The 17,042-nt window shown below is 33.0% G+C and overlaps 1 protein-coding gene across 1 annotated transcript; it reads right to left on the minus strand.

The window, feature by feature from the left end:
- Positions 1-15,433: 15,433 nt before the first annotated feature.
- On the minus strand, positions 15,434-15,871 carry LOC142166783 (uncharacterized). The gene has a single exon (XM_075226049.1). It carries the CDS (start codon positions 15,869-15,871, stop codon positions 15,434-15,436), a length of 438 nt encoding a protein of 145 aa, XP_075082150.1.
- Positions 15,872-17,042: the final 1,171 nt, after the last annotated feature.

Here is a 17,042-nt window from a genome sequence, read left to right on the forward strand (position 1 = left end):
TTTGTGGAGAAGATCACGAAGCTATGGTGGTTCGATTAACGGAACAGTGATAAATCTTTAGGTGTTATTAGTGCTATTTAGAATGAGTGATCTTATTTTTAAATTTTCTGAAATTTTCAACTGGGTCCTTTTTAAATAATTCAACGAAGTTCTCATGATTTGTTTTTCCAAATGATTTCTTAAATGAATGTTTGATGGAGTTTCATGAAGGTATTATTCATGGTAGGTGTGGAAATAAAAATAAAATAGTAATATACATATTTGGTATATTTATATGCACTTTTAGTATACTATTGTAACAAGCATTTTTCAATAATATTAAACACTAATATGTCACTTTATTGTACCGATATACCATTTTATTATAATAATTAATTGTAGATCATATCTTCTAGAAATATTTGCAGTAATACACTTACTTAAGAAAAGAGAGAAAAAAGATATACTATATAGGTTAATTTTTTGATATCTAATATGGAAAAAATGAAAAATATGAAACACAAGAAAAAAAATACTCTATCAATTATATAAAAGTAAAAAATAAAAGTAAATGAAAGTTTACTATATTAGTAGTATTTTTTTAGTGTATAAAAAAAGGAGAAATAATTAAAGAAAAGGAGCAAAAAAGTGCATGAAAACATATTACGGAAAGAAATATGATGAAATTAGAAAATCAAACATGGGATCCACCACGGCAATTTGCACGTGACAAGTTTAAGTGGGGTGTAAAAATAATAACTAAAAATAGAGTCAAATCTATTTTACCTCCTTAACCTTTCATGGTTAGGAAACAATACCCCTTGATGTTTTGAATGGGAAAGGGAACCCCCTTGTACAATAGTTCGTTATTATTACCATAATTTAATTTCACACTCAAATTTGGCTCCTTCTTTATTTTTTTCATTTTTTTCTTTTGTTTATTTTCTTTATTTCATGTTCCTTTTCTAATTTCATTAACTCCTTTTTTTCTTTTTCTTTTTTTTTTCTCTCTTCATAATCTAAATTTATTTATTTTTTCCTCTTTTTTTATTTCTTCTTTATTTATACAATAAGAAAAAATAACTGATTTTGTTAATATTGTTCACCTTTTTTTAATATAGCTGGTATAATATATATTATCTTTTTGTTTCTTATTTTCTTTGTTTAATTCAATTATTAGAACAACTTATATATTATAACAATTTTCTCTTCTCTTTTTGCTTTTTTTTCATTTCCTTTTTTTTCTTTTTAAATTTTATTATTATTATTTCAAATCATTTTTTAATTTCTTGTTTTTTTTCATAATCTAATTTTGCACACATTTTTTACTCCTTTATTTTTGTTCTTTTTATTTAGAGGAAATTACGCGGACGGCTTATTCAATTCAAAATAATTATCCGTTTTTACCCATACTCATAAGAGTTACCAAAAATACCTATCCCGCCAAAATTATTTACTCGCTCATCCATCTCCACCAAAGATATACCTGCACCAAAATCAATCTCGTTTATTCGCTAGCCGATAACTTCTAAGCTTCTCCTCCTTCAATAATCTGCATTTGAATCTATATGGGTGTTTATGGAGAAGATCACGGAGCTATGGTGGTTCGATTAACGGAACAATGATAAAATTTTAGGTGTTATTAGTGCTATCTAGAATGAGTGATCTTATTTTTAAATTTTTTGAATTTTTCAACTGGGTCCTTTTTAAATAATTCAACGAAGTTCTAATGATTTGTTTTTCCAAATGTTTTCTTAAATGAGTGTTTGATGGAGTTTCGTGAAGGTATTATTCATGGTAGGTGTCGAAATAAAAATAAAATAGTAATATACATATTTGGTATATTTATATGCACTTTTAGTCTACTATTGTAACAAGCATTTTTCAATAATATTAAACACTAATATGTCACTTTATTGTATCGATATACTATTTTATTATAATAATTAATTGTAGATCATATCTTCTAGAAATATTTGCAGTAATACACATACTTAAGAAAAGAGAGAAAAAAGATATAGTAAATAGGTTAATGTTTTGATATCTAATATGGAAAAAATGAAAAATATGAAACACAAGAAAACAAAATACTCTATCAATTATATAAAAGTAAAAAATAAAAGTAAATGAAAGTTTACTATATTAGTAGTATTGTTTTAGTGTATAAAAAAAGGAGAAATAATTAAAGAAAAGGAGCAAAAAAGTGCATGAAAACATATTATGGAAAAGAATATGATGAAATTAGAAAATCAAACATGGGATCCACCACTGCAATTTGCATGTGATAAGTATAAGTGGGGTCTAAAAATAATAACTAAAAATAGAGTCAAATTCATTTTACCTCTTTAACCTTTCAAGTTTGGGAAACAATACCCCCTTCACGTTTTGAATGGGAAAGGGAATCTCCTTGTGCAATAGCTTTCCGGTGAACAGTTTTTTTAAATAAAAATCTTTTTTTCCAATAGATAATTTTTAGAATAACCAAGTTCTTTCATTATAGCCAAAAGCAAGATATGACAAACAATTAGGATCTATATAGTTTATGGAGTTTCTCTTTAGCCTTCTTCCCGCATATTTTAAGATATGATGTAATGCAAAAACGACTCCATAATAAATTTTCAAATATGACATTATCAACTATAATTCTTGTTCAATAAAGATATTTTCTTTTTTTGGTTGAAATAAGTTAAAGTTTAATAATAAAGATATTATCAAAAAAGTAAAGTTTAATAATGGCTTTAGTATAATAATTTTAATATATAAAGAAAATACATGAATAAATTAATACTCATAGCAACAATTCTTTCGTCTAATATATATGTGAGAGAATTGACTATTTCAGTGTATCTTTTTCCCTTCAAATTGAATTAATGCTAAAGCATTTATGGTGAGTGTGCGTTCAGCATATTTCTTGAATTTTGTATGTAAGATTTTTTTTTATTGTAAAATTTTTATTAATGGCGTCAATATAATAGAAAAATATCTTAAATTTTACAAGCAAGAAAGACGAAATTCAAGTATTGATTTAGATGAAAAATATTATACTTCACCTTTGAAAGGATAGAGAGAGAAAAAATCCTTATCTTAAAAAAGAAACTCTCACCAAAAATATATTGCATAAGGGGTTCCCTTTCCCATTCAAAATGTGAAGGGGTATTATTTCCCAACCCTTAAAGATTAAGGGGTAAAGTGGATTTTACTCTAAAAAAAAAAAATACAAAGCAAAAAGAAGAATCAATAAAGGCGGCTGATCTTTAGAGGGCATGCTATGGTCTATGGAATGGGTAGAGCCAGATAAATTATTTGGGTTGGGTAGGTATTTGTGAATTTATTTCTTTTTGTTTTTTCTAATTTCCTATTGTAGTAGATCAAATAGTAATTTTTTGGCACAACCTTTACGTGATATTTTACCGAAGCCCTCCATAAAAGAATTGGAAATTGGAATCAAATGTTCGTTCCTTTTATTTCGTTGCAATATAAAAAGGATTTTTCATATAGAAGCTCCTATTTGACCACAAGGTTACAAGTATAGCGTAACATAAACCCTTTTCTTCTATAAGAAAACAAATTAGAGATTTTGACTTACGACATGATGACGAAACATAAGTCAAGGCTTGATAGAAAATAAAAACTATAAAGTGTAGTTCCTAGCTGGGAAGAAAATGACCCATACTAGCAGGGGAAAACATATCAATAGTTAAAAGGAAGTTCTACCTTGAAATAATGAAGTCTGACCGACAACTAAGGACCAGTTTAGCCATAAATTTTATCAAAATAAACTTGGATTTTATTTGACAAATACATGTTTGATCATAAATTTTGCTTATATTTTGGCAAAATCCCAAATCCCTAATAATACATATATTTTTCCAAAATAAATTTGGGAAATATGTTTTGAAAACGTATGTCCAAACATATTTTCATCTTCAAGCCAAACTTCACCCAAAATAGATTTTTCAAAACAAATTTGGGAATCTATGGCCAAACGCTAGCTAAGAGTTTGAAATTGGATACTACTAAGTGGGGAAGAGTTGGATAAGCAAAGTCACTTTAAGGTGATGGTTTGGGAAAAAGGAACATTATAGTTACTGTATAGAGTAAAATATGTTATGCTACGTGAACGCCCAAAAGAGGGACACGTGCAACCTGGGGATAGCTAAAATCGAAGGCAACGATCCTGTCTGTCACCGAAAAGAATAACGCTCATAAGAATGCAATAAATACTCTTCGCCCTGTAGCATTTAATGGAGAATATTCCACAGCATTAAGCATGTTGCCCGTTACAAGGAATTTGACATTTATGCTCACCGTTACATCTTCATCAATTGCGACCCTCATAATTGAAATTAAAGGACACGATCCTAGGACCTCATTTCCTAGACGTAGCTATAAATAGTGAGCTCTGTTATCATTGAAAGGACACGAATTTTCTGGCAAACTAATACTACAATCTACTCAAAGCTCTAATCAATTTTACCTTCTTATTTTCTGTTCTTATTTTTATTACTGTTGCGCCCGGAGGTTTCACTACCAGAGTCTTTATTTCTGTCATTTCGTCTTTCTATCAAGGCTAAGTGTTACATATTTCTTCAATTATCTTGTTATTTCAGGATCGAATTAATTCACTTGTCTAGAAACCACGTATAAATTTAACTGTACCGTTTTACGGGTAAACAGTTACCAAAAACATGACAGACGATCAGTAACTTTCATGAAGAGGTGGGTACTACCATAGAGTGCTTATATGGAACTTACAAGCTCACAAGCAATAATAATGATATTTGGCATCAGGGATGTTAAAGGTATAATTTGTTAGTCAAAATTTAATGAACAACTTGAATATGTAACCCTACAACTTGCGGGCATATGTGACTTGAATTGAATTTAAGCTTTGGCGGGAAACAAGGAGGTACTTTCCGAATGCGCCAAATTAAGACGTTAAGTACCCTAAGATTTACAAAAGACAAGCCTAGAGCTATCATGCGTGCGCACTCAACACGGGAAAAAAAGGAAGAATTATACATTACGCATTCCTAGATGAGAAGTGACTCATACGAACTTAGAGGAAAGTGCCCATAAAAAGCATGAGGTTAGAAGAAATTTTTTTATTATGTAAAAATGTGAGTACCATCGGGATCGCATTTACAGCTCGAGTATTGGAAGCTTACAGGCTATGATATTGTTGTTATAAAAACCATGAGAAGTAGTATAGTCCCAAAGTTCTTGCATAGATGTACCACGAAAAAACATGATAGTATCAAAGAGTTGGTTATAAAGAAAGAAAAAGAAAATACAGACACGGGCATCCGAAAGTAGGTGGAAAACTTACGACATGAAATGACAGGAAATGGGATGAACATTTTCCACAGAGTAAACTGTTGTTCAACTGTATTTGTAAAACAATTATGGAGAAGATAAAATAACATAAATGTAAATGAAATAGAATTTGATCTGAGCCCACTGAATTCACAGTGTTTCCTTAAGGAATTTAATCCCCTACTAGTATCCAAGGTTGTGAATTATTTTCTCCCAAGATAGAACGAATTACACACTGGTGTAGCGATACTTCAAACACCAATGTTTCAGCGAACACAAAATCGGTAGCAAATCACACTTACTGATGCTTTGTTTGTAGTTAAAACAATGCAGAAGAAAGGAGGAGAAGTCAGAAAGTCGTATGGAAAATCTGAGAGAATGGACTGGTATTTATAGCCAATGTTGAGCTCAATCTGAAGAGGTGCAACTCTTCAAATCCGAAGAGGTGCCAACTGTTTCTTCAAATCTGAAGAGGTGCAAACTGTTCTTCAACTCTTCAGATTTGAAGAGGTACAAACTGTTCTTCTGAAGAGGTGCAAACTGTTTTGTAAATGTCTTTTACAAAAAGTGAAGGGCATATACTATTACGTTTGAATTTAATATTAATATTCCGTTTACAAAAAACTGGATATTTAATAATAATTATGTTAATATTTACTATTAACAAATAAATTTGGTTCAAAAAATTAATCAATCAATCGATTATTTAACCAAATCCGAAGCCGAAGCCGAAGCCGTAGCCGTAGCTGAGCCGAGCGAGCGAGCGACGACGACGGCGCGAGGCTTGCCTTCTTCTTAACTCTTTAAGAGTTAGAAGAAGTGAAATTGTATATATATACCCATCAAAATCTCTTCCTCTTCCAATATGGGACAATATCCCTTTGTCAAGGAGGGAAACTCAAATATTTTTAATTTCTCTTCATTTCTCATTCACCCTCTTTTAAGCTACATTTATGCTTAAAAAATCCAACAATCCCCCACATGAATGGGGAATGGCTATATCACGGAAATATGCATGAAAACTGTGTGATTCGCAAGTAAGGATTAATTGTATCAGGATAAGTAGGTTTCCCTTTAAACTTTCCGTAGTGAACTTATGTCGGATATACTCGATCAATCGGTAGATTTGATATTTTTGAACCATCGAATTTTGGTGTATACCTAGACAACCATAAGTCACACAACCGACCCTTAACCGTCTTTGGCTCTCATTGTTGTGTTCGTTTCAGCATGAACACCGCCTAGTTTAATAAGTGCGTAGAGAATTGGCCTTACAAAATTCTCCTTGAAGCGGCTAATACTTCACACTTACATAGGTGATTCCTAAATATGTCATCCCGTAGATACATTATTTGATATACCCCGTATCAAATTTAAAAATCATTAAAAAGCCTTAATGTTTTATCCTTGGTACTGAACATTATCTCATCACGAGAATGGACCAAACTTTTAGATGACAATATTTAACCGTAATTAATGACTTTGTTTGATCTCCTTGAACCTAGATCTTGGGATCTACAGTCTTCTAGGTAGAGTTACCGCCACAATGGCTTGTTCTCGGCCATAGTCCCATTCCCCTCGATGATTTCTCAACTACCTCTCTAGTTAGGCCTTTTGTAAGTGGATCCGATACATTATCGCTTGACTTTACATAGTTAATCGTGATAATTCCTCTAGAGAGTAATTGCCTAACGGTTTTATGTCTTCGTCGTATATGACGAGATTTACCATTATACATCACGCTCCCAGCCCTTCCAATTGCAGCTTGACTATTGCAATGTATGCATATTGGTGCCAACGGTTTGAGCCAAAATGGAATGTCTTCCAAGAAATTCCGGAGCCATTCAGCTTCTTCACCGGCTTTATCTAAGGCTATGAATTTAGCTTCCATTGTAGAGCGGGCAATACAAGTTTGCTTGGACGACTTTCAAGATACCGTTCCTCCACCAATAGTGAATATATATCCACTTGTGGACTTAGAATCAGTTGAACCGGTGATCCAATTTGCATCACAATATCCCTCAATCACCGCAGAATATTTACTGTAGTGCAAAGCAAAGTCCTGGGTATGTTCTAAATATCCCAAAACTCATTTCATTGCCATCCAATGAGATTGACCTGGATTGCTCGTGTATCGACTCAATTTGCTTATAGCACAAGCTATATCTGGTCGTGTACAATTCATGATGTACATTAAGCATCCCAACACACGAGCATAATTCAATTGTGATATGCTTTGGCCTTTGTTCTTTGCTAATGCAAGATTCACGTCAATTGGAATCTTTGCAACTTTAAACCCTAAGTGCTTGAATTTTCCAAGTACTGTCTTAATATAATGAGATTGTGACAATGCCAGACCTTGAGGAATCTTATTGATCTTAATCCCTAGAATTAAATCAGCAACTCCCAAGTCCTTCATATCAAACTTGCTAGTTAGCATACGCTTAGTCGCATTTATGTTGGCATGTCATTACTCATTATTAGCATATCATACACATATAAGCAAACAATGACTATGTGATTTGAAACATTTTTAATGTACACACATTTATCGCATTCATTTATTTTAAAACTATTTGACAACATTGTTTGGTCAAATTTCGCATGCCATTGTTTGGGTGCTTGTTTTAGTCCGTAAAGAGACTTAACAAGTCTACATACTTTCTTTTCTTTACCAGGAACCACAAACCCTTCATGTTGTTCCATGTAGATTTCTTCCTCCAAGTCTCCATTTAAGAAGGCCGTCTTAACGTCCATTTGATGAATTTCAAGCCCATAAACTGCAGCTAATGCTACTAACATTCGTATGGATGTAATTCTTGTAACCGGAGAGTATGTATCAAAATAATCAAGACCTTCTTGCTGTCTATACCCTTTGACTACAAGTCTTGTTATTCAATATGGATTCTATTTCACTATTGACTGCCTCTTTACAGAACAATGATTTCGAAGAAGGCATAGCTTCTTTAAATGTTCGAGGCTCATTTTCCAATAAGAAAGTCACAAAATCTGGTCCAAATGAAGTAGACGTTCTTTGACGTTTACTACGTCTTGGATCCTCCTGATTAAATATACTTTCTTTTTTTCTTCCCGAGGTCATTTAGATCCTTCACCAATCGACTCACATTCCTTGTTATATGGGTATATATTTTCAAAAAATTCAGCATTATCTAATTCTATAACCGTATTATTATGAATGTCGGGATTTTCTGATTTATGAACCAAAAATCGATATGCTTTACTATTGGTCGCATATCCTATGAAAATACAATCAACGGCTTTCGGTCCTATTTCTACTCTTTTGGGCTTAGAAATTTGCACTTTTGCCAAACACCCCCACACTTTAAAATAATTCAAGTTGGGTTTCCTTCCTTTCCATTTTTCATATGGAATGGATTGTGTTTTGCTATGGGGTACTCGATTTAGTATCCGGTTAGTCGTAAGAACGGCTTCCCCCCACAAGTTCTGTGGCAAACTAGAACTTATCAACAATGCGTTCATCATTTCCTTTAATGAGCGATTCTTTCTTTCCGCAATCCCATTGGATTGGGGCGTGTAAGGGGCAGTTGTTTGATGAATTATTCCATATTCTAGACATATTTCTTCAAAAGGAGATTCATATTCGCCACCCCTATCACTTCTTATCATTTTAATTTTCTTGTTAAGTTGCGTTTCAACTTCATTTTTGTATTGCCTGAATGCATCTATTGCTTCATCTTTACTATTAAGTAAGTAAACATAGCAATATCGAGTACTGTCATCAATAAAAGTTATGAAATACTTCTTTCCACCGCTAGATGGTATTGACTTCATGTCGCAAATATCTGTGTGAATTAAGTCTTAAGGATTTGAATTCCTTTCAACTGACTTATAAGGATGTTTAACATACTTAGATTCCATAAATATTTGACATTTTGATTTGTCGCATTCAAACATAGGCAATACTTCCAAATTAATCATTTTTCGCAAGGTTTTGTAATTGACATGACCCAAACGTATATGCCATAATTCATTTGACTCAAGTAAGTAAGAAGAAGCTGAAATTTTATTATTATTCTCAATAACCATTACATTCAGCTTGAAAAGGCCCTCAGTGAGGTAACCTTTTCCTACAAACATTTCATTCTTACTTATTACAACCTTATCAGATACAAAGACACACTTAAAACCATTCTTAACAAGAAGTCCAACAGAGACTAAGTTCTTTCTAATCTCGGGAACATGAAGGACGTTGTTCAAGGTCACCACCTTACCAGAAGTCATTTTCATAAATATCTTTCCAGATCCTTCAATTTTTGCCATTGCAGAATTTCCCATAGAAAGCGTCTCTTCGGGTCCAACAAGAGCATATGTAGCAAATGCTTCTCTAACAGCACAAACATGGCGAGTGGCTCCAGAATCAATCTACTACTCCTTAGGATTTCCTACCAGGTTGGATTCAGAAAGCATAACACACAAGTCATCGATATCTTCGTGCTTTTCAACCATGTTTGTTTGACCCTTCTTCTTGTCTTTTTTTGGAGCACGACAATCTGTAGATCTGTGTCCAGCTTTTCCACAGTTGTAGCAATTTCCGTTGAACCGCTTCTTGCTTAGGTTACTTTTCGGTCCATAAGCCTTCTTCCTCTTTCTATCCTCAACAATGTTTGCTCCCATTATTGTTGAGTTTCCACGTCCTTTCTTTTCAGCAGCTTTATTGTCCTCTTCGATTCTCAACCGAACAATGAGATCTTTAAGGGACATCTCCTTTCGTTTGTGTTTCAAGTAGTTTTTGAAGTCCTTCCACAAAGGAGGCAACTTTTCAATCATTGCTGCAATTTGAAACGCTTCATTGATGACAAGACCTTCAGTGAAAATTCTGTTAGTAGAAATAACATAATTAATACTTTCAACATTAGTATTAATTTGACTTATACCTTCAGCAAGGAGATCGTGAATAATCACTTGCAATTCTTGGACTTGGGTAATAACAGACTTGTTATCTACCATTTTATAGTCCAAAAATTTAGCGGCAACGAATTTCTTTAACCCGACATCTTCCGTTTTGTATTTCCTTTCAAGCGCTATCCACTGTTGTTTTGACATCTCCATATTACTATAGACGTTATACAGATTGTCCTCTAGTCCACTAAGAATATAATTCTTGCATAGAAAATCAGAATGCTTCCATGACTCAGTCACGAGAAAGCGTTCATTTTCTGGAGTTTCGTCGGGCAGAACAGGAACATCTTCCGTAATGAACTTCTGCAGACTTAAAGTCGTCAAGTAGAAGAACATCTTTTGCTGCCAGCGCTTAAAGTCAATCCCGGAAAATTTTTCGGGTTTTTCTGCCGGTGCTAGTGCCGGTGGTGTTCATTTTGTCGATGCGTTGGCAGTTACCATAGGAACAGTCTGGTTCCCGTTGTCGTTCATCATTTCTGTAAAAGAATGACACAAACAAATGTTAAAATTACGTAGATTTTAATCTCCACTGGAGTAGAAAACCACACAGGTTTTAGTCTCCAGAAACAATGAATATAACACAAATACAGAAAAGATTAAATTCCTTAAGCTTGTTGTTCAACTGTATTTGTAAAATAATTATGGAGAAGATAAAATAACATAAATGTAAATGAAACAGAATTTGATCCGAGTCCACTGAATTCATAGTGTTTCCTTAAGGAATTTAATCCCCTCCTAGTACCCAAGGTTGTGGATTATTTCCTCCCAGGATAGAACGAATTACACACTGGTGTAGCGATACTTCAAACACCAATGTTTCAGCGAACACAAAATCGGTAGCAAATCATACTTACTGATGCTTTGTTTGTAGTTAAAACAATGCAGAAGAAAGGAGGAGAAGTCAGAAAGTCGTATAGAAAATCTGAGAGAATGGACTGGTATTTATAACCAATGGTATTTATAGCCAATGTTGAGCTCAATCTGAAGAGGTGCAACTTTTCAAATCTGAAGAGGTGCAAACTGTTCTTCAACTCTTCAGATTTGAAGAGGTACAAACTGTTCTTCTGAAGAGGTGCAAACTGTTTTGTAAATATCTTTTACAAAAAGTGAAGGGCATATACTATTATGTTTGGATTTAATATTAGTATTCCGTTTATAAAAAATCGGATATTTAATAACAATTCTGTTAATATTTACTATTAACAAATAAATTTGGTCCAAAAATTTAATCAATCAATCGATCATTTGACCGAAGCCGAAGCCGAAGCCGTAGCCGAGCCGAGCCGAGCGAGCGACGACGGCGGTGCGAGGCTTGTCTTCTTCTTAACTCTTTAAGAGCTAGAAGAAGTGCAATTGTATATATACCCATCAAAATCTCTTCCTCTTTCAATATGGGACAATATCCCTTTGTCAAGGAGGGAAACTCAAATATTTTAAATTTCCCTCCATTTTCCATTCACCCTCTTTTAAGCTACATTTATGCTTAAAAAAACCCAACATAAACTAGTTAGAAATGTTAGCTTTCAGAAGGAAGGGAAGTTATGAAGATTTTGACATCTTAAGGACATCGAGAGTCCTACGTGGAAAAAAAGGTATGCATGGAAATAATATTCATGAAAGGCAATAGCGTAGTTCGAGAGTACTAATTTTGGGAATGCTTCTAGACTACGAGCCAAAAATAGACAAGTTCAGTAGTATGAACTAATGTGATAATTTTTGTATTAAGTGGCATAATAGGAGCCATAGCTCCAGAAAAAGGTAAGAAACAAGCGAACCAATCATTCTTTATTATTTCATAAATGAAGTTATGAAAGTCCCAAGTATTGAGAGATTTCAATTTATTCGAAAATACTTTTTCAGGTCTATACGACTTGAGATATACGTGACAAGAAGAGATTACGTGTGTGTACAAATACAATAGTGATGTGGGGCTATGTCGAGTAGTTATCGTTGATATTGAACAGTATGCAAGTATGTTACTAATTAAAGTTTCAAAAGTTTATATTTGATGCACTTGTAATATATGCACGGTCGTGTGGGACCTAAATGATACTTTTGTTTTGTAGATGATTGGTTGTTGAGGTATATTGTTATTGGTGCCCATATAGGGGCTTATTTTGGACAAGTTGAAACTATTGGATAGACTCAGTTACAAAAAAGACTCTTGCCAAATTTTTTAAGAAATTAGAAAGTTAGCCAGATTTTTAAGTCATAAGGAAGAAGATACATATGAAGCTATGAATAGTTAAGGATGATGGTTTAAGCAAAGGAAGGATACCTCCATGCCTAAGAATAACTTAAAAATATTCGAGGACGATTATTCTAAAGAGAGGTAAAATATTGTCCCGAAATTTTTTAAAATATTTAAGGCCATTAAAAAGTTTGACGTATGATAACTACATTAACTTGCGTGCAAACTAGGCTAATAATATGAAGAATATCTCCTGACTATGATAGTAAGTACGAGGTATATTAAAAGTAATATAAGGTCCAAGGAGAACTCTCAGGTCAAGCTAAGTTGAAAACTATATGACAGACTAAAATTTCAAATGAATACACACAAGGTTTAACTTTAAATGAACACAACCCACAATATATATGGCGTTATGTAATGTTGTCAATCAAATTAAAGGCATTTGAATGTAGTTTCTAACATTTCAAACCGTTTGTCATTGGGATATTCCGACTAGAAGTTATGATCGTTTTACCAAATAAGAAAGAGCAGTACCATGCATGCAATGGCCATGCACGCACAACCATCGCACAGGACATCCAGTGTTGTTTAACGAGCAGTTTTGGACAACATTAGCCATTATATCTTTAAAGTGGCTAGGGTTGGGGCTTCCAAAAGGCGATTTTGATCTCCAAATCAAGTCTACTACCCAAGGTATGTTCTAAATGTTGATTTGAGTTGATTTTATTCAACGTATATGAATAACATCATCCTTATATACAAACATTAGATTTCATCGTCAAATCTTCAAGAATTCAAAAATCATCAAAGTTGTGATTTTTCAAGAGTGGTCTGCAAGATATAATTCTAATACTCCAAACTCATTTACTCCGAGTAGTTAGAAGTATTTGTCGCATTTATTACAAGTTTTAATGGTTAAAAAGTTGAATTTTAAAAGCCTAGTTCATGGTGTGAATAGTGTTCTTGAGAAAATAAGGGAGAAGGTAAATAGTATTCTTGAAAATAAAATTGATGGATGCAATTAACCTATTGAATAATTTGTTAGCTAAATTGAAAGTGAAAAACTAAGTATTCAACCGAATTAAATATTTTAAAAATGTTGATTAAAGAAAATAATAAATAATGACTTGATAGTATCGGATAGTTAATGTTTATCATTAATGAATCCATTAGAGTATTAAATGATAATAATAAAATTAAATAGGCTACTGAGTGAATCTACTGGACGATTCGAGTTGTAGAAGGCTTGTAGCGAACTTGTGAACCCTAAATAGATATTAATAAATATTGTGTGTTATGTTTTGATATAGTTGTGATTGTAATTGTAGATATCGACTAGTTGGTGATGATTGAGAATTTTAATCAAAGTTAGAACGTCAAAAGAAAATCGGGAGCTTAAAATTAGTAAAGCGAAAGTGAAATAAGTTGATAAAGACTTACTCTTCTTGAGAGATTTTCTCTAAAGCATATTTCTAGTTAATATGTCAGATTATTTGTAAATGTGCATCTGTACTTGTGCGGACAAGTGGAAAATGATGTCGCATGCGTTTTAAATCGTGTTGCATATGAAGTATCATGTGATTTATTAAAATAAATCTTATTTTCAAAAACTTATTGGTAAAACGACACGTGAATCCATCATATAACTTCTTATATATATATATATATATATATATATATATATATATATATATATATATATTGATTCACTCATAGATTTTCTTCTAAATCAGTTAACCTACTTACTAGACTATAAATTTATTTTATATATGTTAAATATTTTGAGAGTTACTAGTGGAGACTACCAAGATTAATTCGAATATTGAGTTCGTTACCATAGAACTAATGTGACAGTGTAGGAACAAATTTCATGGCTAAGCCGCGATTTGTGGCCTAAAGTCCCCTAGAGGGAAATTTATTATTACTTAAATTAATAAGGTTAAGTTGACTCGTATGGTAGTACAAGAAGCCTCCTCAAAAAGTATGGTCATATAATTATTGCTAGGTTGATCACCTAGTAATTATTTATTATATCGGTATCGGTATAGTGCTCCCGATGAAAAATAAAAGAAAATTTTATTATATTTAGACCTAAGAAGCCGAAAGTGGTTTCAATGACTTAATGAAATTGAAATAATTTTGTATGATCTTTATTAAAATTATGGATTAATATAAATATTTTAAAAGTTATATCATAGTTTATATTTCACTTTTAATTTAAAGTGATAAAAATTATGATTGATATAACTGTTTATCGCTTTATATTAAATATTGGTTGCATTTTTTTGTAAAATCTTATTTCCTAGGAGTTGGAATTAGAGAGAGTCTCTGAAACTTATTGAGTACTATGACAGTGTACCAAGCTCACGTGGGCTCCCTCCAGTGTCCCGCCTACTTTACATATTTTAGGATAAGGTGTAGTACGTGATGAGTAGGCCTGATTAGGGTGACACTCTTCCCGAGATATATATTGAGGCACCAATTCTATTTCGTGATAGTTGTCATGTTATTCTTATATTCTTTAGTCGAAAATTGTCCCAAGTGCTTATTTCTATTCTTTGATACAGAGGCTCTATGGATAGTTATGATGGATTATAGTAATTGGATTGTACACGACATAATTAAAAAAATATTTATTTTACTTGATTTTATCATTATTATAAAGGCTTCATGTGTAGTTTTAATTGAAAAATATTTCATTATTTAACATGAATATATATATGATTTTCAAAGAGCTTCCGCGGTTAAATTGATTTTCATGCATATGATTGAGTGTACTATATGGTTTGGTTCGCTCGGATTAAATAATGTGCCGAGTATCGATCATGAGGATTTGGATGATGACATGTATAATGGTCATTAAATAGTGTGCCGAGTGTCGATCATGTGGATTTGGATGATAGACATGTATAATGGTCCAACTTTCATGCATCAGAGACTAAAGGCAGGTCTAAATCCAAATAATAAAGAAAAACACAAGAAAATTAAGATATGTTGTAGAGCTTACCGGAAAAATAGAAAATTTTGCTCCCCCATCGCAACCTTGGCCATTTGTTCCATCGTGTTATCAGACCAATCCCAAACGAACTTATCATAATTAGCATACTTTTCACTTGATAATCCAAACAACCATTCATTCTCAGTCAGCATTGTTCTTAACTCTTCACCAGATATGCCGCGACCAATAATCCTAACCACTCCGAATTCAGCAGCAGAGCTCAACAACCTATTCATTACATCATTTTCCCTCAGCAAAAGTGACGGATAATGGATTTCATCAAGCACCCAACGATATGTATTTTTCGGGAGAGTCAAGTGAGGAACGTGGATAGATTGATCAATGTACTCTCCCAAGATTGAGTTGACAGCCGAACGTGACCCTCTGCCTGTGGGAATCGGAGAAGGTGGTGGTGCTACGGACGAGAACAAACGTTTTCTCATGATCGTCAACGATGATCGCTGGGAATGAAGTTGGATCGACGATCAACTGTTTCATTAAATGCGAAATAGAGAAAAAGAAAAGTAAAGGATTGAGAAAATTTTAATTTGATTTGAATGGAACAACTTTAGTTTGGTGAATAATGGGACCTTGGTGGCGGGGTGCACATCTAAAGAGTAGTAGTAAACACGTCTTCCTTTTTCACATTGTAGTGTTAACTGTCAAAGTTACACCCCCTTCACTAATTAGCTCTTTTTCCCCTTTGTATCGAATTTATTAGCGTACTGGTTTGGTTAATGTTCAATTGAATATGCTTCCAGCACAATATTCAAATATGCAGATATGAGTAAGTTTTTTTATATGAGTGTCACTTACCTGCCTTAGTAATTTAAGGGTGGTCTCATAATTAAAGTAAGACATTTTTCTTTAAAGTAATTATACGTCCCCTTTTTTTGAATCATACAAGCGGACATCTTCAAGAAACTAAAATGAGATGTCTTATTTCAAAACAAGTTGGATTCCCTCGCAGAAATAGGGATAAATAGTCGTTAAGTCATGAATAAAAAGTAAAGCTGAAACAAGTGAAATGAAAGAGAATTACTTAAATGCTATTGCAGGCACATGTGATGAAATAATCAAAAGAGGCAAAGAGCTATATTTTTTTAGAGGATTGAATATTGTTCCTATCATAATGCATGATTACTTAATGGGAAAATTTATCGAAAATACTAACTTGATTCATTATTGTCGAGATAATGGCCTCTACTACTGTCACGATCCAATTTCACCTATAGGTCGTGATAGCGTCGGACACCGCTGTCAGACAAGCCAACAATAAATACTAAATAAATTCTCATTTTAATATTTTTGAAGTCATAGTTGTTCCCCTCAATTAAATAGCAGAAGATGACATTTACCAAATACGTACTAATATCTTTAAAAATTTCCAATACAGTGCAACCCATAATCATTCCAAAATCCGGTATCACAAGTGCATGAGCATTTACTAGGGAATTAAAATAAAAGACAGCATCTGTCTAGAATATAAATTAGACATGAAAATATAATAACTCTGAAGGAGACTCTATTAGCTGCGGATCGTAATATAGAATGCAGCTCACCTATGTCCCCACAATTATTAACCACACCTCTGTGCCCACAAGGCCGCTGTAC

This window comes from Nicotiana tabacum, chromosome 2, assembly GCF_000715075.1.
Source record: "Nicotiana tabacum cultivar K326 chromosome 2, ASM71507v2, whole genome shotgun sequence".
Classification (NCBI taxonomy): Eukaryota; Viridiplantae; Streptophyta; class Magnoliopsida; order Solanales; family Solanaceae; genus Nicotiana; species Nicotiana tabacum.

Bases quoted from the DNA above. Each gene is read 5' to 3' on its own strand.
- LOC142166783 (XM_075226049.1), bottom strand. From the start codon at position 15,871: ATGAGAAAACGTTTGTTCTCGTCCGTAGCACCACCACCTTCTCCGATT.